The 25094-nt window shown below is 41.4% G+C and overlaps 1 protein-coding gene across 3 annotated transcripts in view; it reads left to right on the top strand.

Annotated features, from left to right (window-relative positions):
- Sms (spermine synthase) overlaps positions 1-25094 on the top strand; it is a 32968-nt gene that overhangs the window by 1695 nt on the left and 6179 nt on the right. For all 3 annotated transcript variants that reach the window (XM_076206127.1, XM_076206125.1, XM_076206124.1), the window contains exons 2-8: positions 4989-5062; positions 5862-5929; positions 7666-7818; positions 17483-17594; positions 18787-18909; positions 20641-20795; positions 21287-21376. In XM_076206127.1, the coding sequence (XP_076062242.1) occupies positions 5002-5062; positions 5862-5929; positions 7666-7818; positions 17483-17594; positions 18787-18909; positions 20641-20795; positions 21287-21376 (762 nt within the window). In that variant the 5' untranslated portion in view covers positions 4989-5001. The remainder of the gene's footprint in view (positions 1-4988; positions 5063-5861; positions 5930-7665; positions 7819-17482; positions 17595-18786; positions 18910-20640; positions 20796-21286; positions 21377-25094) is intronic.

Here is a 25094-nt window from a genome sequence, read left to right on the forward strand (position 1 = left end):
CATTGCCATAGAGATGTGTGTGGCACATCTCCAGACATATGTGATGTTGACACTGGAATTTACCGACAAGACATTCTGAGAGATGCATCTATCTAAGGAAAAACTAGAAAATAAAAGTGGACATCTGGAATAAGACACATTGTGTACTAATTAATCATGAACTATAAAAAAAATACTGACCCATGACAAAATTAACTGTAGTATGTTGAATTCCTTGTCCTACAGACCCCTTGGTAGATTTATGCGACCTCGTAGGGGTCCACAGACCTGTGGTTGAGAAACACTGCGCTAGTTAGCTAGGTAGGGGGTTACCGTATACACAGCACTTGGCTAGGGTCCGGCTGGTAGGTTAGGTAAGAAGTGCTCCTGGACACATCCATGCTAGGGTTCTCTGGTTAACTTCTTGAATACAATAATGCCCATATATGTATCATGAGCCATAAGTGGGGTATATGAGGATACCAGCGTTGGCTTCCTGATTATATTTGTTTTGTAATAGTTGAGTGATCCCCGTATTCTGTGAACAGACTTGATCACATTTTCTGTGATGTTATATTTATTCAGGGTGAAAGAGAAGAAGTATAACATCAGTAACTTTATATTTTGTAATGTGTGTATTGTGATGCACCATCATACATCAGGCAACCTGATGAGCACGTGAATATTTGATTCGCATTGAAGAGGTTAAGCTATATGGAGGGTCTTGTTGGTGGCTAAGGATTAGGTTCAGTAAGATCAGGAATTCTCAGCCATAGTAGATTTATCCCTTTTGGGCTAAGTCTTACATGGTAGGAGATGAATGTGTTATATTTAACCACTTCGGTACAATGACGCCTACATAGGCATCATGAGGCACAAGTGGATACGTGAGGATGCCAGCATTGGTGTCTTAATTATATATTCTTTTTTGTAGTTGTACATGAGCTACCCCCAAATTCTGTGAATTGGTTAACACTATCTCTGTAATGTATTTTACGAAGGGGATATTTGAAGATTATAATTGTCAACTTGTATGTACCAACGAGTAAAAAAGTCGCTAAACCTAAGTGGATGAACAGGCACATCCACACATACCAAGAAACAACACCCAAATATCAATATCCAAAAATACTCTCTTCTCTTCCTCCACAATCATCAGACATCAGCCTCCAGAAACATATCCATAATCATATCACTTGCTGCTCTATCGACAAACTGAAAGACAGTATATTGCTGTATGCCTGACCCCCTGATATCCATACCTGTGAATCTTTTCTACCTGAAAGGATAGAGTCCACCTGATCAGACTGCGGTGCAGCCATCATCCAGCCCTTCTAAGCTACCAGAAGAGGCTGGATGACTTCATTGCAGATAACTGTCCAGGATGTAACACTTCACCCCATACTATACAACACATTATGGAAGACTGCATTGTACACATTCATGCACACCAACAACACAATATATACACATCTGCTGAAAAGGATCACAGATAGTGATCGAAATATACAGATCTTTTTCTTTCGCCTACTCTTCTCCGAAAATGGGTCATTAGTATAATTTGACCAATGTGCTATGACATTACGTTGCTGTTATATACACTCCATAAAGGATTTGTAGGAAAACTGTTCCAGCTGTGGTATTCCTCAGGGAGACAGAACTGCTTGGCTAGACAGTCTCGGGAATGACAACAACAGGCACTTGGATATGTTTATATAAACCTGTGGAGATAGATATTAGATGATGGCATATTCTGGATACTAGTCGGTATATCTATGTCCAGTCTCGACCAATGCCCCCTATGTTTTTATGTTGAAAGTAGCCTCAGATTTGGAACTTAAAATTCTTGTGCTTCCAGTTTGTTCAGCAATTGTGCTCTGGTAATACAGATAACCCTTACTGTCCTGTATATGAAATACTATCTCATAGGGTTGCCAGTCTTTTTCATGATAAACCATGTCAGAATTGACTACCACAAAATGATGTTTCTTTAAACAGAAAACTAAGAAAAAAATGAAACTTACCATTATCAAAGACTCACATGTTGAGCAACACAAAACTTGTGGACCAAAAAACTGAATGTCTTGCTGTGTCTTGCAACACTGCTTCTGATCCAGGGCAGTGGACAAGATGCAGGGATGACCCGTCATCCAGAAGGTGCCAAGATAAGAGTGGGTGGGAGTGGTTTTTATGCCTTTGTTTTTTGGCTACCTTCCATGTAAGGGGAGAGGGGTCTTTGGTATATGTATGTAAAAACTGAATACTGGAAAACCTTTAGAATCCATAGACTAGGTGACTTACAAAGTAAGAGTTTGAAAAGCTGGCAGTCAAAGGACTACAAATAAAGACCATACTGATAAGATATCTTTTGGTCCATTATGAGGTCAGATGCTAAGAACAGATAGTTAAATGAAGAAATAAATAAACAAGCATACCAAACAATTTTCAGACATTACAACATATTGCTTAGGTGATTATCTAAATGAATCTTAAAACTTCGAATCATACTACGTTACTACATTCCACTGTTACTAGAGGAAATGTATTCCATTGACTACACTGTTGGCAAAGTTGTTTCTACCCACTTCCAAATTAAAATCTATGCCCTGATAGACTATATATGAATGAAAAATAGAAATTAGATGAAGAACATACATACATATACCAAAGGCTTTTTCCTCCTTACACAGGGTGTAGCCAAAAAGAAAAAGGCACAGAAGCCACTCCCACCCATTCCATCTCCCACATATTCTACTCCCCTTCACCCTCCTCCCTCCCTCCTATCTTGGCACCTCCTGGATGACGGGTCATCCCTGCATCCTGTCCACTGCCCTGGGTCAGAAGCAGTGTCACAAGACACAGCACATCCACAGCAAGGCCACTTCATAAATTCAGTGACCCCCCCTCTCCGTCCCCTCATGCAGGAAAGGAGAAGACAGGGAGAAATCCCTTCGGGCTGCGTCAAATTTTTTCTCATACATACTTCCTCACCCCCCATCCCCCACCCACTCCCCCTCATGCATCACAGCCTCATCTATACACAACCCTTCTCCATTCACCCCTATCTTCTGTCCTCTCCTGTCCTTCCTCTACAGACATTCCTCTCTTTTGCAAAGCCCCTTTCACCCCAACCATCCATCTCATTCTAGGGCGTCCCCTCATATTCACTTCTTCCACCTCTGCCTTCCACACTTCTTTTACTAATCTTTCTTCACTCATTCTTTCCATGTGTCCAAACCATCCTAATACTCTTTCATCAACCCTATCTCCCAACTCCTTTTCCATCCATGTTCTCCTCCTCATTTCTCACTCTATCATACTTCTCAGACATTTCATCTCAAACACATTCAAACTCCTTCTCTCTTCCTCACTCATCACAATCACTCCTTCATATAACCTCCTCTTAGCATCCATTTTCAGATGTCTATTTCTCATTACACTTTTCAATCCACCAAGGCATTTCCTCGCTTCTTTCAATCTACATTCTACCTCCACACCCACTCCTCCCTTTCCTGCCACATTCACACCCAAGTATCAAAAACTATCCACTTCTTCCAGTCTCCCTCCCTTAATGCTCACTTCCAGCCTACTGTCACTCTCTCCCCTTGTACATCTCACCTACATAAAGCTACAAAATCCCTGAGTCCAGACAAAAAATTTCTGAGAGTGCATAAAAGTGTAAATTTGTAATTGCAACCAGTTGACGGAAATATTTATTAAGTCTGTAGACCCTGGTTTTGTGTCTATTGCTTGGAGGCAGGCAAATATTGCTCCTGTTTTCAAAAAGGGAGATAAATTGTCTATATGCAATTACAGTCTGATCAGTTTGACATCAGTTATAGGTGAAATGCTTGAATCAATAATAGCTAATAGAATCAGATCACAATGAGAGACATAATTTGAGTCATGCCTCACAGCATGGGTTCTCCAAGGGTAAGTCATGTGTAACTAATCTTCTATCTTTTTACACTGATGTCTTCAAAGCATTCAATAAGTGCCCCACCAGAGACTACTAAATAAAGTCAAAGCCCATGGCATAGGAGGAAAAGTGTTTGAATAGATTAGAGCTTGGATGAGTGACAGAAAATAGTGGGTCACCATAGACGGTGTAAATCCAAATGGGGGAGTGTTTATAGTGGAGTTCCCCAGAGGTCGGTTTTGGGTCCCATATTGTTCATTATGCATATAAACAACTTGGACAATATGGTTAATAGTGATATTAGTAAGTTTGCGGAAGACCTTAAATTACATACATATACCAAGGCTTTTTTTCCCTTACAAGGGGGGTAGCCAAAAAAAAGGTATAAAATCATTCCCACCCATTCCATCCCTGAATACACTCCACACACCTCCACCCTCCCTCTTATCTTAGCACCTCCTGAATGACGGGTCATCCCTGCACCTTGTCCACTGCCCTGGGTCAGAGGCAGTGTCGCAAGACACAGCACATCTACCTTAAATTAGGACACCTCATTAGATCAGGAGAAGACACCAAGATTCTGCAGGAGGATCTTAACAAATTGTTCACATGGTCAGTGAAATGGGAAATACACTTCAATATCTCAAAGTGCAGTGTGTTAAACATAGGTTTACACAACCCCGAAAGCAGTTATGCCTTAGATGACATCTTTTTAGAGAAAATGGAGTGCAAGAGAGACTTGGGAGTTCTAGTGAGTCCTGACCTTAAATCCAGGAAACAGTGCATTAGCACCAGGAATAGAGCTAACAGATCATTAGGTTTCATTGCTAGGTAGGTTACAAATAGAAGTGCAAAGGTAATTATCAAACTGGCATTAGTTAGACCCATCCTTGACTATGCAGTACAGTTTTGGTCTCCATCCTATAGAATATTAATTCACCAGAATCAATACAGAAGAGAATGGCCAAAATGATACATGGGCTCAGAAATTTACCTTATGAAAACAGTCTTGTGCAGCTTAACTTACACTCTAGAAAGAAAGAGTGTGGGATGATCTAATAGAGGTGTTCAAGTTGCTTTCTCTTTTCAGGTGAATGTGAAATATGGCAGGTCACTCTGTTCCAGTTGACTTCAAGGTCGATCCTGCAAAGGTGAAGAACCCTGGTAAGCCATTAATTTTTTTCTACATATAAATAAGTTGCTGAACCATGTAGACATTTTTATCTTCAAGAAAAAGAGAGATTCCTTCAGATTTGGATATAATCCAAATTTCATATAGTATTCGAGTCTGTTGAGTGAGGAAGGGAGAAGGAAGGAGACAGGGGTGGAATGGCTGTTTATAGACAATCCTGTGATGCAAGGAAGGGAGGTGGAAGGGGATGGGGTGAGGGTAGTAGGGAGGAGTTATGCGTGAATGATATTCTGACGCAGCCCAAAGGGATTTTACCCAGTTTTCTCTGCATAAGGGGATGGAGAAGGGAGGTTGCCGATTAAGTGAAGCTGCATAAGGAGCTAAGATGAGAGGGAGGAAAGGGTGGTGGATGAGAATGGGCATGTGCCTATTGACTTGGCTATTTCCCTTGTACTTGTATAGGAAAAAAAACCTTGATATATAGATTCTAGTTTCATCATTGGAACCAGTGATGAGTACCTGAAGTACAAGTGTTATTCCTTCCCTTACCCCTCCCTTAGGGTCCCCTATGTTTAGGCCTCTTTTTTTGGCATATATACCCCATTTTGATATGTAGAAAAATGTACTAATTTGCTTGTGTTAAGAATATATATATATGATTATTCAGAGTAAAAGAGAATGAGTATTACAGCAGTGACTTTATATTTTATAATGCGAGTAGAGTGATGAATCGTACATGTGGCAGCTGATGCTGCCATATGTACAATTTTATTTATTTATTTATTTATATATTTTACATGTGAACTTATGTTTGTCTTTTATTGCTTACAGTTGAGCGAACAACACTTTTGCAAGAAACAATCCCTCTTATTCAGCCATTCACTGGAACACTAAAACAGGTAAGAATTTCAAGAGAAACAAAGGGGTCCTGGAATTATACAGTAAAGGAAAGTAATTGGATCGGTTCTCCCACACGAAATTACAATTGAAAACCAGTCTGACAGTAGAAATTTTGGTCCATAATAAGACTGGATACAGAATGATAAATAGATATATGAATAACTTAACAGATATTATAGCATACTTGTAATGGATTTTTCTTTGAATGAAATGAGAAGTAAATTTCATCTTATTTTTATTTATTCACTTATATCTTGTTATTTTTTCATGAATAAACCAGTGAAGTATAATTATAACTGAACACAGGAGCTTGTGTTATCTTTGGCAGTCATAATTGTAATTCAAACTATGTGTTCTTTTCATTAACTGTATTTCATGTATTTGATTAATTGCCAAGTAAACATTATTATTATTACCCTTGTGGAAGAATTTTAATGGGTAGCGTGTTTGAGGATATAAGGCACTGGCATGAGAATATACGATTTAGAGGTTAATTGAATAATAAGAATAATAAGTGAGTTAAGCACTGGTAGAGAATGTGGGTTACGCTGTAGTGTGATCCACTGGCTGTAACGAAAAAATTATATTTATACTACACATACACAGAACTCATTCCTTTGTATTTTATTCCACAACTAGCCAGTGAGCAACCAGAGGCAACGACTGTACTAACTGAACCTAATTAGTTTATTTTGTGTTGGGGACGCATGGCATTCTATTTGGCAACTGACCTGCTGACCGGAGTGCTCGAGTTACAATCACCATAACACTTTTATTCCCGCAAAATAGATTTTGAAATGAGCGAAAATATAACTGGTGGGAAACTTCAACTGTAGGAAGATGAAATGGGAGGGATGGGAAACAGGTGGAAGTGAGGAATTACGAGGCAGTGGTTTATATAGCAAGGAATAATGTAATGACCCAGTGAGTAAATGAACCTGTAATATAACGAGGTGAAGATTATTTTACCAAAAAACCTGAGATGATTGAAACATTCAATTACCAGTGCCCAAAAGTGGTATATTCCTTACACGCATTCCAGAAGTAGGGAAAACAGAAAGAAGGGAAGAATCAGTCTGGCATGGAAAGTACATACATATACCACTGGCTTTTTCCCCCCTTACAAGGGAGGTAGCCAAAGTCAAAGGCATAAATCCACTCCCACCTGTTTCATCCCCACATACCCCACTCCCATTCACCACCCTTCCCTCCCTCTTTTCTTGGGTCATCCCAACATCTCCCCACTGCCCTGGCTCAGAAGCAGTGCAGCAAGGCACAGCACATCCACAGCAAGGCCGCTTCATTTAATCAGCGATCCCCCCATCCCCTCTTCATCCCTTCATGCAGAAAAAGAGGAGATGGGGAGAAACCCCTTTGGGCTGTGTCAACAATATCATTTACACATATTCCCTAACCCCCATCCCCCACCCACTGCCTTCCATGCATCACAGCATCATCCATACATAACCATTCTCTACTCACCCCTATCTTCTGTCTTTGATATACAAAAAAGAATTACATATACCAAAGGTTTTTTCCTCCTTACAAGGGAGGTAGCCAAAAAAACATAGGCATAAACCACTCCCACCCATTCCATCCCTAACATACTCCATTCCCCTCTACCTTCTTCCCTCCCTCTTATCTTGGCACCTCCTGGATGACGGGTCATCCCTGCATCTTGTCCGGTGCCCTGGGTCAGAGGCAGTGTTTATTGATGAAAATTTTTTATTTACAGGTGTGCCAGGCTGATTTACCTGGTGGTCACTTCTTCTATGTGTACGCATCAGATGAAATGTCATTTAGTATCAAAATGTACAGCAATGGGCTTGTATCTTGCACTGTCGACTACTACACCACCAACGTCAATGAACACAGGATAACCAATGATGTATGTAATTTTGAATTTTGTTTGGATAATGATGTATTTTTTCTGAGGCCATAGTTTTAAGTTTGCTAATTCCTGATCATTACTGAGGGAAGTAGATATCAAGAGTAGATGTCATGTTATCAGGTAAAAAAATATAGATTCGTTAATGAAATGTACTGAGTCGGGTCAGTGTACAATTATTTTTGTTTTTGAGAGAAGTTGGGAATTTTGACACTAATTATTCCTTTTTATCTTTTTTTAATTTCGAACCACATCTTAATGCTCTAAGAATAATCCATGAACCAAACAGCCCCCTTTATACAAGCTCATTAGCCGGTATCTGACCTACGAATGCAGATAAACTGTTTAATTTCTATGTCCAATAACACCCACCAGCTTACTGTCAAGTTTTGTGAATATTGTCACTGCTTATTTGTTCTAGTCCTCTTTACGTAGTCTAGAACCACTACTCTCTGATCTAAGAATATCACTTGAACCGAACAGCTCCTTTTCTGCCCCACAAAAGGTATCTTTTCCAAAAGGTTTCTTTCCCCTCACGAGGATGGTATCTGACCAAAATGCGCAAACATCCAATACCCATCCATCATCTATTTGTTTCATACAAACATACATTTACCAAAGGCTTTTTTTCCCCTTACAATGGAGGTAGCCAAAAAACAAAGGCATAGAAACCACACTCACCCATTCCATCCCTTACATACTCCGCTCCCATCCACCCCTCTCCTTCCCTCTTATCTTGCCTCCTCCAAGCAGTTTTATTCAGCAGCGATAGTTTTCAGTGTGGAGATACAGTACTACCTCTCATTAACGGATGTTAATTAGCAGTGTTTGCGGTGTTTTTGCTGTGTTGTCGGTGTTTTATGCCACCCAAAAACCATGCCAAATCAACGGATTATTCACATCAACGGACACCGTTACCCCCCCTTTTAGTCCGTTAATGAGGGGTAGTACTGTAATTGTCTATATACCTGTTTATATATGAAGAGCTTTTTCCCCCTTATAAGGAAGATAGTCAAGTCAAAAGCACATGCCTACTCCCACCCATTCCACGCCCCACCCATTCCACTCCCCACCCATTCCTTCCTCTCATCTTAACTCCTCCTGGATGATGGGTCATCCCTGTATCCTGGCCACTGCCCTGGGTCAGAAGCAATGTAGCAAGACCTTTTTGTCTCAGATGGCTTTTCCATTCATAGTTATCTTTTAGATTGATTTGATTAAAGCTTGTGCAATATATTGATCACATGGCATCTACTATATGGACTGAAAGTTAATGAATTTGTCTTGAAAGATATTTTTCATGCAAGGTTTTCATGATGAACACAATGAAATGCTTTTTCCTAACAACTGGTTACAACACACACACAACCATTTATAGACATACATTTATAGATTCATTTATTCACAGATTTTTCTTAGAAGAGCCAAACTCAAACATTACCAGTAACCATTATTCTGTATTGAATATGGTTTGCTTTTTTAATGTTTTGGGCTGTTTGCAGGTATTGAAATTTATGAATACCTCACAAGGGTTATTTCTATATGTATGGTATTGATCCTTGGGTGGGGGATATTGGAAATTATTCATGGAAAATCATCTTTCACAAGGATCTGTTCTCCCTAGCTCTCTTGATGGGTAATCACATTTATTTCCTTTATTGCTCTATGTTTTTATTGTGTTGTTGATAGATATGGTATCGATTATTTCTCTGTACAGTATTTTATAAGTGTCTTGTACTTCTGCTGTTTCATTTTTCTAATGTAGCAAAATGTATGATGGAAAAAATGTATGTTGATTAATTATTATACTTGATCACTTGACTTTTATCTTTTCTTGCTGCATATTTGCTACAGACCGTAAGTTAGATCACAGGGTTAGGTCACAAGGCCTTATGGACTGCCTTGGCTAGCCTTGTTATGCTTGAGGAGAGTCTTTCATTAACACACTCATACCTGTAATTACCACTTGGTGCCTTCTTTGTTTCTTTTGCTTAATGCACTTTATCCATACAGTCCCACAGTAAATAAAATCAACATAACATAGTCACTTCTCCCTTCTTTCCTTCTGTGTAGGCAGCCCCAGTACTTTCAGGGGTCTTAGGGAGGTCCACCACTTTTTGCCAGTATTCATGAGAATATTTTCATAGTAACACTTGATGACCAGTAATGTCATGGAGCAAGGCTAGCAACAAAACATGGATGGTCTGTGGTTGTTATAGGGACTGTATGGGTTAATCCTGCCATCTACTAATCACCATATACCACTTTAAGTTACTTGTACATATACTGTCGTGTCATCACTTTTGCATTGTAATTTAAGCAGTCACCTTCTGTTTACAACAGATAAGTTTTTACAGCATGACCAATAGTATGTTCCTATAGCTAGGTATACTACAACTTTTTATTGTTAGGTACAGTATATGGTTCCACAATTAGTGTAGGTGTTTGTTGTTGTTAATAATGTATTAAAATGTTCTCTTGAAAAGTGAACATTCACTGGGTTAGGGATGTGGTATGGTACAACCACAACTCCTGTCTCAAAAATCATATCAAAGCACTGTTTATAGGGAATAATCACCTGTTTGTTGTTTTTGTTCCCTTGACTATCTGGCCAAGCAGTTCTCCCTGAGGAATACTACAGCTGTAATGGGGTTTTCCCACAAATCCTTTATAGAGTGTATATTGTGTTGTTGGCATGTGTGATTGTGTACAATGCAGTCTTCCATAATGTGTTGTATAGTATGGGGTGAAGTGTTGCATCCTGGACAGTTATCTGCGATGTGGTCATCCAGCCTCTTCTGGTAGCTTAGAAGGGCTGGATGGTGGCCACACTGCAGTCTGGGAACGTGGACTCTGTCCTTTTGGGGGAGAGAGGATTCAGAGGGATGGATATCAGGGGGTCTGGCATGCAGCAATGTATTGTCTTTCAATTTGTCAATGGAGCAGTGAGTGATATGATTATGGATATGCTTCTGGAGGCTAGTGTCTCAGTTGTGGAGGAAGAGAAGAGTATTTGTGTATGATATAAGTATTTGGGTTTTGTTTTGATGTTTCTTGGTATTTGTGGGTGTGCTGTGTTTGTGGAGGGTGCAGCAAGTGTTTGTGTTCCTCCCATGTCAAGGTGATCCTTGATTTTGAGGATTTTCATTTCATGTCGTAAATGGTCTGTAGGTGTTGTATTTGTGTAGTGTATAATTGTCTTTAGGGCTTTGTTTTGTATGGTCTGTAGGGTGTTGTGGTGTGTCCAAGTGAGATTAGGAGCCCATGCAGGGCTCGCATAATTCATCACTGAGCCGGAGCCACACATTATTCATCTGTGTCATACACATACATACATATACTTTTTTTTTTTTTTTCATACAAAGGAAGTACCCAAAAAACAAAGGCATAAAAACTACTACCACCCATTCCATCCCCATCACACTCCACTCCACCTTCCCTCCCTCTTATCTTGGCACCTCCTGAATGACAGGTCATCCCTGCATCTTGTCCACTGCCCTGGGTCAGAAGCAGCGTCACAAGACACAGCACATTGACAGCAAGGCCACTTCATTAGATCGGCAACCCCCTCACCCATTTTCAGTGCTCCTTAAACCTCATCTTTGCTTATGTCCATCATTTTCCTCTCCCATCACAGACATTTTCTTGGGTCCTACTGCTTTAGTCAATCCCTCCTTAATCTCCTCCGCGTTCAGCAACTCTCTGAAATGCTCTACCCATCTTCCCCTTACTGCCTTCTCTTCCGTTAACATCTGTCCAGTTGCACCTATCACCTTTTCCTTTCTACCTGCATTGCCCCACTCACTCTTTTGACTTCCTTCCAAAACATCTTTTTCTATCTACTTACCTATCCATATACCAAAGGCTTCTTTCCCCCTTAAAAGGGAGATAGCCAAGTCATTTCCGTTTTAAAATGGTTTAAATTGCGTTCAATTAATTCCTTAAAAAAATTTCTGTCATACCTCATTTTATATCTGCTCTCCTCTGCTTCCTTCACCATATATTTTGTATCTTGTACACTTCCGGAGTCCTACTTTACTCACTTTTTCCCCTCTGCTTATACCTTCACCTCGTCATCCCACCATTCACTACTCTTCCCTCTATTCCTTCTCATCCTCCTCATCCCACGTACTGTCTTTGCCAGAACTGGGCGTGTTCCTAGGTGCATTCCTCAGTGTTCTGACTGACATATATAGTCAAGACACTGAGGAAGACGCCCAGCTCTGGTCTTTGCACACTTTGTCACCTCCTCCCTAAAACATACTCATTCAGTGTTAGCTTTCTTGCGGCACTGCTTCTGACCCGGGGCGGTGGGCAAGGTGCAGGGATGACCCGTCATCCAGGAGGTGCTCAGATGAGAGGGAGGGTGGGAGGGGTGTGGAGTGTATTTGGGGATGAAATGGGTGGGGGTGTTTTTGTGCCTTTCCCTTTTTGGCTACCTCCCTTGGAAGGGGGAAAAAGCCTTGGTATATATATGTATGTATGTAAGTAAAAAATCACCAGGTGATAGACCAGTGATTTTTAGTCATCAACAAGTTTGTCAGAATGATTAGTAGTAGTGTAGTTAAGGTCTGTCTAAACAGATCCAGACACAGGTCAAATATTATTTTTCATAAGATAGCCAGAATATGAGAGCACTTAGGGTGAACAAAATGCATTGAAATAACACCAACTCTTCACCACCCTCTGATGCCAGTCTACAGTGTGCAAGGTTCTGATTAGCTTTGTATTATATTTAGATCTTCGCTTTGAGTCCTGTGCAGTGCAAATAACAAATACTTACTCCCTCACTATGGCATCATTTAAGTGTATTTTCTACAGAACACTTACATAAGCCTTAGTTTGATATTTACTAACGTTTTATTAACAAGGGGAGAGAAACGTGGGGCCCTAGAAGAGTCATGATTAGGAGAGAGGCACACCAGTCATCCAGTTTCAACTTGAATCTTTCTCAAAAGTTGCTATAATATGTTGCTGGTTCATTTTTTTTTTTTTTTTTTTTTTTTTTTTTTTTTTTCTTCCCTCTTATTCTTTCTTTCTTTCTTTCTCCTGGTCTCTAGTCTCCCCATAACCAGGTTGATTCTGTCATCTGATGTAGTTGCTTATCCAACTTAACCCAAATCTTGTACTCTTCTACTACGGGCACAAACCTGTCATAGGACTGGAAGTTCCTTAAGGAACACAGAGTGGATTTCAAATACCACCTCAGGTCTAATGTGATGGTGGCTCATGTGGACCATGTGAGATATTTACCAAACTGGGGATGATTTAGCATACTGGGATGAAATATGGTCAAAAGAACAAGGAAATGCTTGTAGGCAGCATTGATCTAGAGCAGCGTTTCTCAACCAGGGTTCCCCGCAACCGTAAGGTTTGGAAAAGGTCCCTAAGGGTTTTGCAATAACAAGTGAAATAAGCTAATGCACTTTTGATTTTTGATTTAATTTCATATATGCAATATATTTAAACACACATGACATATTCTTGGTTATTGTAATAATGTAATATAGACATCATCCTATCTAACCTATTATTAGGATGAAAATGAAATGAAAAAGATACTTTTTTTTTTTGTGCAGGGGTTTCTTGAGACATGCAGTTTATTTTAAAGGTTATGCAAGGGTAAAAAGGTTGAGAAACACTGATCTAGAGAACTAACAATATAAATAAGGTACAGAGATGTGATGTGGGCATCATAATCAGTAGAACTGATCACTGGTGGAGTCTGCCCACCCAAGCTGTGGGACAGGAACAGGTCATAACACATGACAGAAGAACTGACCAATCATAGCCCTGTGGTGCACCTAACTCCTACAGTTTACCAATGGCAAGACACCAAACCATACATGACAGAGGAACTAACCAATCATAGCCCTGTGGTGCACCTAACTCCTACAATTAACCAATGGCAAGACACCAAACCACACATGACAGAGGAACTGACCAATCATAGCCCTGTGGTGCAGCTAACTCCTACAGTTAACCAATGGCAAGACACCAACCCACAGGGAATGACAGTTCCTTCAAGTCAGATGACAGGACCAACCAGGATGGGAAGTAGACAGATACCAGACACCATTGGGCAAAGTCTACAACTGGTGGATTTGATGGCTAGTTCAACCACCAGTAGATCATAGTATCAACTTTTGAGAAAGATTTAAGCGGAAATTGTACTAGTGGTGTGTTCCTTTCCTAATGGAAGCTTTTCTAGATTCCTGTGTTTTCTTCTGTTCTTCTCATACCTGTTTGTAAAAAGTTTCTTGATATTCATTAATGTGTGCAATTTTTTTTTAATATGCAGAAGCACATAATATAAAATGTAAAATGTTATTTGTATCATGCATATGATTGTTTTGTTGATGTTGTCCGTAATATGTTTTGGGTTGAATATTGTGTTGAGGTGTTGGTAGTATTGACAGTTTTAGTAAGTTACATGTATTATGAGCTATTATGATTGGAATGTTGCCATGTGCTGTGCAGAGACTTCATGGCCTGAGGCTCACAGAGGATGAGGGGCTCTGTATTTGCCCTCAGTCGGAAATCTTCTGCATGGGCAGATATGCATGACCAAAGAGGTTTGTGACCAAGGGTAGGTTTTGCTGTCTGTATTACTCTAAGATTTACACCAATTCTTTCATGCGCATTAGGTTTTGCTGTCTGTATTATTCTAAGATTTACACCAATTCTTTCATGCGCATTAGGTTTTGCTGTCTGTATTATTCTAAGATTTACACCAATTCTTCAATGCGCATTAGGTTTTGCTGTCTGTATTATTCTAAGATTTACACCAATTCTTTTATGCGCATCTGTTCTAGTTTAAGCTTTCCTTCGCTCTAGAGATAACACAGTGACCTGTAATGCGTACATTAGTGGGTTCATGTTTCAAAATGATGATGTATCGGATCATTAGCATGCATATGTTAAATTGTTAACCCTTGCTTTTGTGTTACGTATGTTACTTTATTAGTTACGTGTTGTTAAGTAGACTGAGTTAACATTCCCATGCTGGGGTATAGAGTGTTTAGTTATATGCAGTCACTACTTTAAGGGCACCCCTATGGACCAGAGCGACACAGCATTATTATATGTTAAAAATTAATTTCTATTGATAAAGAAATGCTCTTTCTCTCCCTCTCCCCCTTTCCTTCCCTCTCTCTCTCCCATTTCCCTCTCTTGCTCTCTCTCTCTCTCTCTCTCTCTCTCTCTCTCTCTCTCTCTCTCCTTTCTCTCTCTCTCCTTTCTCTCTCTCTCCTTTCTCTCCTTTCTCTCTCCCCCCTCTCTTTCTCTCTCTTCCTCCATCTTTCCCACCCTATTTCTCTCTCTTCCCCTCTCCCTCTCTTGTTTTCCTCTCTCTCCCTCCCCCTCTCTCTCCCCCTCTCCCTCCCCCTCTCCCTCTCTCTCCCCCTCTCCCTCTCTCTCCCCCTCTCCCTCTCCCCATCTCACTCTCTTTCCCTCTCTCTCTTTCCCTCTCTCTCTGTCTCTCTCTCTCTCTCTCTCTCTCTCTCTCTCTCTCTCTCTCTCTCTCTCTCTCTCTCTCTCTTTCTCTCTCCCCCTCTCTCATACCACTCACTCAATTTTAGGAAGACAAAAGACTACTCAAGTTTGAGGAAATTCTTTGCAGCAGACAGGGAAGAAATTCATGGATTCTGCTGAAACAGAGAAGAAAAGGGAAATCCTTCTATAGTTGCACAGTCTGTTGATCCATTGCACCAGGTCTCTCCTGCAGGAGTCACGGCTCCGAGGTAATTGGCAGCGGCCACTGGATTGACCAACAAGTCACCCAAGGAAGAGATTTCGTGTTGTTGGACCAGCAGGGCAGTTAAGATGTATTTGCCTAGTTGTATTTTACGGGAAGAGAGCTATGCTCATAGTGACCCGCTTTTGTATCTTTCAGCATCCAGTTTGATCTCAAGTTCTTGTATAGTTTTTGCACTCACTGTTTCTCGTTCAGTTTGTTCTAGATATCTATCATTCTGTGTGGGAAGCTATTCTTTTTCAGAATGTAAGTGATAGAGTGAGAAATGAGGAGGTGAGGAGGAGAACAGGGGTGAAAAAGGATTTGGGAGAGAGGGTTGATGAAAGAATATTAGGATGGTTTGGACACATGGAAAGAATGAGTGAAGAAAGACTAGTAAAAGAGGTATGGAAGGCAGATGTGGAGGGAGTGAACATGAGGGGACGTCCTAGGATGAGGTGGATGGATGGGGTGAAGGGGGCTTTGGGGAAGAGGGGAATGTCTGTTGAGGAAGGAAGGGAGAGGACGGAAGACAGAGGTGAGTGGAGAATGGTTGTATATGGATGATGATGTGACTGCATGGGGAGAAATGGGCGGGGGGATGGGGGGTGGGGTAGTGTGTGTGAGTGAGTTTTGACGCAGCCCGAAGGGATTTCTCCCCGTCCTCTCCTTATATGCAAGGGGGGACGGAGAGGGGGGGTCGCCGATTAAATGAAGCGGCCTTGCTGTGGATGTGCTGTGTCCTGCGACACTGCTTCTGACCCAGGGCGGTGGGCAGGGTGCAGGGATGACCCATCATCCGGGAGGTGCTCGGATGAGAGGAAGGGTGGGAGGGGTGTGGAGTGTATTTAGGGATGAAATGGGTGGGAGTGTTTTTATGCCTTTCCCTTTTTGGCTACCTCCCTTGGAAGGGGGGAAAAGCCTTGGTATATGTATGTATGATGTAAGTGTATGTCAGGCTGAGGGTAGTAGAAAGTGCTTGTTCTTGAGGGGGGGAATGGGTGCAGCATGGTTGCTATTGGGCCCTTCTTAGTTCTTGGGACCCAAAAAAAAGAACTGGCTGGACCCCCACCCCCATTATAGGTCCTGGGGTTTGGGAACCATTGCATCAAACTGTGTGCTTATCATTTTCATCTATCACTCATTGGGAAGGAATTAGGTATCGACATAGAATTAGCCTCACAACAAACACCCAAGTCCAAGATGTAACCATTACACAGAAGACAGAACATCAAATACTACACTGTCCGTTGCTCACTTCAGAGAGTATCACAAGGGGACATGATAAGAAACTCAAAAAGGATAGTTATAGAAGAGACCTGAAAAAAAAAACCAGTTTTCCACACAGTGGTGGATATCTGGAACAAACTGGATAAAACAATAGTGTGTGCAAAAACTATACATGACATTAAGAGCAAACTAGGCACTGCGAGATACAAAGATGGGACACCACAAGCATAGCTCCCCTTCCTGTAATATATAACTAGGTAAATACAAGATCTCTTCACTGAGGTACTCGTGCGCCAAAAATGGCCGAAGCCAGTTTCCTTGGGGGCAGCACAGGCCTCGTGCAAGAGAGAACTGGAACAATAAGTTGATTGATCCAAGAGTACTAAGCTCATGTAATGAAGAATGCATAGTTCTTTTAGCGGATCATTCTTACATGGTCACATATTTGATCATTTGTGTACGAATAGTGTTACATTCATTTTCATTGCAATGAAACTAGGAGTATTGTCTTGATTGTAATATAAGTGAGATATAAGATTGATAAAGGAAAAAATCTTTACATGCAAGTAATTTTAACCAACCAGGAGAGAGATTTTACATAAATGTAGTGAAGCTAGGAAAAGTATATTAAGGGTAGCTAAAACAGCATTGTATTTATTTTTTTTTTCTTCTTCTTCTAAAAATGTGCCTTATCCATAGGATGGAAGATGTTTGGAACGGCAGTTGACAGAAAAGTTGAACTGCAGTAGAGTTAAGGTGCTGCCAGCACTCAAGCGTGCACCTCCCATCAACCCATATTTTACTTCTTCAGGTAAGTAAATAGCTTGATTGAGGTACAATACCCATTTTTATATGTCATAAGCATAAGTGAACAACTGTTAATTTCATATCAGTTAAGCAGAGCATATGAGTGTCTATAAGAAAATTTTCTGACTTTTAAATCCAGAGAAAATACAATTTCACCAGTCACTGTCCAGGGCAGTGGACAAGGTGCAGGGATGACCCGTCATTCAGGAGGTGCTAAGATAAGAGGGAGGGTGGAGGGGTGTGGAGTGTATTCAGTGATGGAATGGGTGGGAATGATTTTATGCCTTTTTCTTTTTGGCTACCCCCCTTGTAAGGCGGAAAAAGCCTTGGTATATGTATGTATGTATGTACCAGTCTCATATTTATGAGCAAGATTGAAAATGTGCTAATGTTCCAGTTCAGGTTTGAGTTCACGTGTGGGCCTGTTTCTGTTTCACACGCTTATAAAGTAGTAGGATAAGGGAAGTAATTGCCAGATATCAGCTGTCCTCGTGTGAAAAGATGGAAGAAATAGCAGAGCTGGGCGAGTTCCTCGGTGTCCTGACTATACTGTATATGTGTCAGTCAGGACACCGATGAACGCACCAAGGAACGCACCCAACTCTGGGAAATAGTTTAAGTTAATGGAGAGAAATCTTGGTCCCACTCAGTAGACCACAAATGTCAACTCTTGAGAGACCCATCTTCATGATGGAGGTTTGAGTGTTGATTGGTTTTGAACATGGGTAGCAGAGTAATTATTCTCTCGGACATCTGTCTTGCAAGACCACCGCTTACAAGTACCCATTACTAATCCCTTCATTAGCAGAGCTGGGCACATTTCTAGGTACGTTCCATGGTGTCCTGACTATATATGTGTCAGGACACCAAGGGACGTAGCTAGGAACACACCCAGCTAAGTTCATTAGCATAATAATAATTGTTGCCTCAAATTCCACTTACTTGCAATTCACATCTTCACAGTGTCTGGCAATAATCCTTGGGCCCTTCCATAGATCTCTGGGAAGAAACTTTGGACAGGGTGCAAGGATGACCCGTCATCCAAGAGGTGCTAAGATGGGAGGGTGGAGGGGAATGGAGTGTATTTAGGGATGGAATGGGTGGGAATGATTTTATGCCTTTTTCTATTTGGCTACCTCCCTTGTAAGGGGGAAAAAGCCTTGGTATATGTATGTAAATAAAAAAAATCTTTCCAGACGATCGTCTCCTGGAATATGATGTGGATAGTGTAGTTTTTGAGGAGAAAACAGATTTCCAGAAAGTTCAAGTTTATCACACCAAGAGTTTTGGCAATTTGTTGGTGCTGGATGATCTCCAAAGTAAGTATTTTTTTTTCTATGTTCTTTATTTACGTTGCTCTTTCTTTTTATTTCATTAAAGCCCATAAAATTTTTGTTGTACTGACATATTGAAGATTACCTATTAGTGCCGGTATTGACATGCATCTCGTTGCCAACAGTGTCAACATAACAAGATTTTTTAATGTTTGCAACATGTCAACAGAGATGCTCTCTTGTTAATACAAAGGGGGACCTTTTTTCAATGTCACACACACAAAAACAGAAGAAAATCTAAGAAATAATTAAAATGATAATAATAATTTGAGGCAGCCACTACACGCTCAATCTCATGGAATCATTCCATGCAATGTGGAAGCAAACTATATAGTTCTCAGCACAGCACTAACTCCGCAAGTCCACAGCAGTATGGCAATCTCTGATAGAGGCTCTCTCTCAAACTATCAAGAACTTTTCTGAGGAACTTGCTGTAATGATTCAATAAAGAAATTCACTTGAAAAAGAGCAAGTATATCAAGAGAAGGTACCTGCCTGACTGAAAACATCGATGTTACAACTTCAAATTATATCTTTCATCATTATAAAAATGTTATCATTCTTTTCCCTGCAGTCTCTCTCTCTCCTCTCTCTCTCTCTCTCTCTCTCTCTCTCTCTCTCTCTCTCTCTCTTTCTCTCTCTCTCTCTCTCTCTCACTCTCTCTCTCACTCTCTCTATCTCTCTCTCTCTCTCTCTCTCTCTCTCTCTCTCTCTCTCTCTCTCCAACCCCCTTGGGTTTAGCAGAGCTACTGGCCATGGCAACTGCCGCTGACAAGACATCACACATTTGGAGAAATATGGAGATGAGATAGAGAAAGGGTGCAGAAGGGAAGTCAGATGGGATAAAATTGTGCTGAGGTGGGTTGGGCAAATGAAGATGAAGAAGGAAAGATTAGCAGAATGTAGAAAATAGAAGTAGATGGATTGAGCTTAAGAGAAAGACTGAGAATTAGATGGATGAGGTTAAGGGGGCTTTGGATGGATGTCGAAGATTTGTCAAGCAAGGATAGGAGTGAATAGAGGGAGACTGTGAACAGAAAATTAGATGACGTGGCTTAAAGGAATATGTATATATTTTTATTTCATCTACTTAGTGATTTATTTTGACTGGATGATGAGGACTGTCACTATAGAACAAAATGGTTGAACCAAGCCAGATCTGGCTGATGGACCCTGCAATGGAAGAGCTGTCCTTCACTGCATTGTTGTGGAAGGCAGGGTGACTCTTAATCCCAGAAATGCTGAGATGGGAGAGGAGGTTGATTGGGTTTGATTTGTTTGTGATATCGGTATGTGGGTGGGGGATGGTGGTTGAGGGAGTATGAGAAATAAATTGACACAGCCCAAAGGAATTTCTCCCCATCTCCTTTTCTGCATGAGGGGACGGAGAGGGGGTGGGGGTCGCCAATTTAACAAGGCAGCCTTCCTGTGGATGTGCTGTGTCTTGCAACACTGCCTCTGACCCAGGGCGGTGGACAAGATGCAGGGACGACCCGTCATCCAGGAGGTGCTAAGATAAGAGGGAGGGGAGTGGAGTGTGATAGGGTTGGAATGGGTGGGAAGGGTTTCTATACCTTTGATTTATGGCTACTTCCCGTGTAAGAGGGACAAGTCTTTGGTATATGTATGTATGTGCTTTGACTCAGCCACCCTCCTATAAAAGGGAAAGGGCCTACATTAATAGATTTTTATTTTTTGTGTCTTGTTTATACAAAGACCTGGCAGAAAGCGACCTTCCCTATACCCATGGCTTGATGAATAAAAGTGATGAAGATTATAAGAACAAAGAAATCCTCATCCTTGGAGGAGGAGATGGTGCTTTGCTTTACGAACTCCTGAAGGAAGACCCCGCATTTGTGACAATGATTGACGTAAGTCCCTCTTTTCTGTATTTACCTAGTTCAGGGATCGGCAACCCAAAATGTTGAAAGAGCCATATTGGACCAAAAAAAAAAAACAAAAAACAAATATGTCTGGAGCCGCAAAAAATTAAAAGCCTTATATAAGCCTTATAATGAAGGAAACACATTTAATTCTACACATTTTTACAGCATTGGAAAACGTTAAGAATGTTTGTGTCATGTTTATCCTCCTACAGAAACCATATTAAAACAAAAAATGTATTTCCCTCCCCCATCTTTTTCCATTTTCAAACATTTTTGAAAAAGCTCTAGGGAGCCACTAGGGCAGTGCTAAAGAGCCACATGCGGCTCTAGAGCCACGGGTTGCCGACCCCCGACCTAGTTGTATTATACAGGAAGGGAGCTATGCTCGTAGTGATATAGACACTTTTCTTTTTAATGTGTATTACATCGTACAGTAAGTTGAGACAAAGTGTTTAATTAAAGTTCCTTTCTCCTAGATTGATGATGCAGTCATGCGATCCTGTAAGAAGCATTTAAAGACAGTGTGTGGAAATGTGCTTGACAACTATAATGGATCAAATTACAAGGTAATAATTTCCCTATCGTATGATGCAATACATCTGCACTGGTTGAACAGATACCATCCTTTCTTTGAATTATCACTGTTAACCTTGTCTGGGGTATTGGTTGCATACTATTATGGGTTAAAAGCTGCTCAGTACCATGTAGCTGATACTTCAGGGTCTATATGGGGCTCCCCTATGGACCAGAGCCACACATCATTTTGTCTGTGATAGAGGAAATCTCTATTCATAGAGAAATTATGCTACTTTATTGCACTGCAACTGTCCCTTTGTTATACCGTCCTGTACCACTTCTCTAAATATTCATTTCCTTTTTTGCCAAACCCTGTGGTAGGGGAGAAAGAATACTGCCACCTAGTGTTCCCACTTGAGTTGTAAAAGGCGACAAAAACAGGACAGGGATTAGGACTAGGCATCCTATTCTTTGTAGACCCCCCCCCCCAAAAAAAAAGAAAAAAAAAAAGAAAAAAAATATATATATATATATATACACAAATAGATGTGTAGACTGTCTTAATGCTGGATACTGACCTGGGCACAGGCAAGTCAGTGTGGTTCTTGTCAAGTGTGGGAGGGTTTTCTCTGTGGAACTTGTGTCTTGGGGGGCAGGAGGGGAGGGAGTTATTGGGGTATTGAGCCAAACGGCCTTGCTCTGGATGTGCTGTCTTGCTGCATTGTTTCTGACCCAGGGCAGTGGGTGGGATACAGGGATAACCTGTCATCCATGAGGAGCTAAGGTGAGAGGGGGCGGAAGGGTGGTGGATGGAAGTGGAATGGGTGGGAATGAAATGCCTTTTGACTTTGGCTACCTCTCTGGTAAGGGGGAAAAGCCCTTGGAATATACAATGCCCTCAAAAAATATATATATATATATACATTTTCATACATACATACATACATATACCAAGGCTTTTTCCCCCTTCCAAGGGAGGTAGCCAAAAAGGGAAAGGCATAAAAACACTCCCACCCATTTCATCCCTAAATACACTCCACACCCCTCCCACCCTTCCTCTCATCTGAGCACCTCCTGGATGACGGGTCATCCCTGCACCCTGCCCACCGCCCTGGGTCAGAAGCAGTGTCGCAAGACACAGTACATCCACAGCAAGGCCGCTTCATTTAATCGGCGACCCCCCCTCTCCGTCCCCCTTTGCATATAAGGAGAGGACGGGGAGAAATCCCTTCGGGCTGCGTCAAAATTTACTCACACATACTACCCCACCCCCCACCCCCCGCCCATTCCTCCTCATGCAGTCACAACATCATCCATATACAACCATTCTCCACTCACCTCTGTCTTCCGTCCTCTCCCTTCCTTCCTCAACAGACATTCCCCTCTTCCCCAAAGCCCCCTTCACCCCATCCATCCACCTCATCCTAGGACGTCCCCTCATGTTCACTCCCTCCACATCTGCCTTCCATACCTCTTTTACTAGTCTTTCTTCACTCATTCTTTCCATGTGTCCAAACCATCCTAATATTCTTTCATCAACCCTATCTCCCAAATCCTTTTTCACCCCTGTTCTCCTCCTCACCTCCTCATTTCTCACTCTATCTAGCCTAGTAACCCCCACCATACTTCTCAGACACCTCATCTCAAACACATTCAAACTCCTTCTCTCTTCTTCTCTTATGTTCCACGTTTCTGCCCCATACAATGCTGTTGGCACAATCACTCCTTCATACAGTCTCCTCTTCGCATCCATTCCCAAATGTCTATTTCTCATTACACTCTTTAAACCACCAAGGCATTTACTCGCTTCTCTCAATCTACATTCTACCTCCACCTTCACTCCACCTTTTCCTGCTACACTTGCACCCAAGTATCTAAAACTATCCACTTCCTCCAGTCGCTCTCCCTTAATGTTCACTTCCAGTCTACTGCCACTTTCACCCCTTGTACATCTCATCACCTTACTTTTACCCACATTTATCTTTAGCTTTCTTCTATCACATACTCTCCCAAACTCTGCCACCAGCTTCCTCAATCCCTCCTCTGACCCTGCCACAAGCGCAGTGTCGTCTGCAAACAACAGCTGGCTCACCTCCCACTTTTCTCCATTTTCTTTAACCATCTCCAATCCCTGACTCACTACCCTAGCATTCACCTCTCGCACCACCCCATCCATGTATAAGTTGAACAGCCAGGGCGACATAACACATCCTTGACGAAGTCCCACCTTTACTTCAAACCACTCACTCTCTCCATTTCCAATCCTAACACATGCTCTACTACTCACATAAAAACTCTTGACAGCTCCCAAAAGCTTTCCTCCTATCCCATAAATCTGCATAACCTCCCACAGTGCCTTTCTGTCTACCCTATCATAAGCCTTTTCCAGATCCATAAAAGCCCAAAAAACATCCTTCCCCTTTCCTATAGCTTTCTCACATATCTGTCTTACCACAAAGATCTGATCTACACAACCTCTACCCGTCCTAAATCCACACTGTTCCTCACCAATTACTCCTTCTGTTCCTCTCCTAATCCTCTCAATTAAGATTCTCCCATAAGCCTTCCCTACTACACTCAACAGGCTAATCCCTCTGAAATTACTACATTCACACTTGTCCCCTTTTCCCTTGTAAAGAGGAACTATACAGGCACTACTCCAGTCCTCCGGTACTCTACCCTCTCTCCAGCAAACATTAAATAATCTCACCAACCAGTCCACCATCACTGAACCTCCCTTTTTCAGACATTCTGCATGACATCCATCCAGACCAGGTGCCTTACCTGCTTTCATCATCTTTACAACTGCCTTCACCTCATCCTTCCTTATTTCTCCTCCATTCTCCTCACTCATCACTCTCATTTTCTTCGTATTTCCCACTGCAGCTATCTTTCCCTCCCTATCCTCCTTCACATTCAGCAACTCCCTAAAATATTCTGCCCATCTTCCCCTCACTGCCATCTCTTCCATTATCAACTCTCCATCTGTACCTTTTACCTTTTCTTCCCTACTTGATTCACCTCCTCTTCCTCTCTTAATTTCTTTCCAAAACATCTTTTTATTACTTTCAAAATTTTCTGTCATACTCCTACCCCATTTCACATCTGCTCTCCTCTTTGCCTCCTTTACCTTTTGCTTTACTTCTCTTTTCTTTTCTTTGTACGTCTCATATGACTCCCCTGTCCTCTTTTGTAACCAATCTGTGAATGCTCGCTTCTTCTCTTCTACATATACATTTTCACTGCAAAAAAATCTATACGCAAGATTTGATGCATAAATTTCACATGCATTTCTGCCTTAGAAAAAGTGGGCAGAGCTAACGACGATCCAGTATGCCAGAGTCTGAGTTGCTGCATATTCCCCCAACACACCACACTTCAGTGAGCTACATGGGCTTGGTTAGCAAGGGTCTAATTGACACTGCTCCACTGCTCCTCAGTGCCACTTTTTGCTCTCAGTGAAGAGAGTGAAGCACCCTGACAAATCTATGGAATGGGATGCTTTTAGCGGAAATAAGGGTATTTTGTCAGTGGTTTATAACTCCTCAGGAAAATTGCTGTTTTTCTTCAGGTCCCTTTTCATCCATATCCTTGGTTTCATTCACAAGTTTCCATATGTTTGCCTATTCATCCTCAGTATTACCTCTCTTGACCCAAACATCGCTAAGTTTATCATTGCCTGCTAACTTCCAAGACCTGGTGATTGTTTCACTGTCATGTGTATATGTATATGTACAGTAAACCCTCAATATAATGGACAATACGGGG

This window comes from Oratosquilla oratoria, chromosome 22 (genome assembly GCF_046742065.1).
Source record: "Oratosquilla oratoria isolate Oo_2021 chromosome 22, ASM4674206v1, whole genome shotgun sequence".
Lineage (NCBI taxonomy): Eukaryota > Metazoa > Arthropoda > Malacostraca > Stomatopoda > Squillidae > Oratosquilla > Oratosquilla oratoria.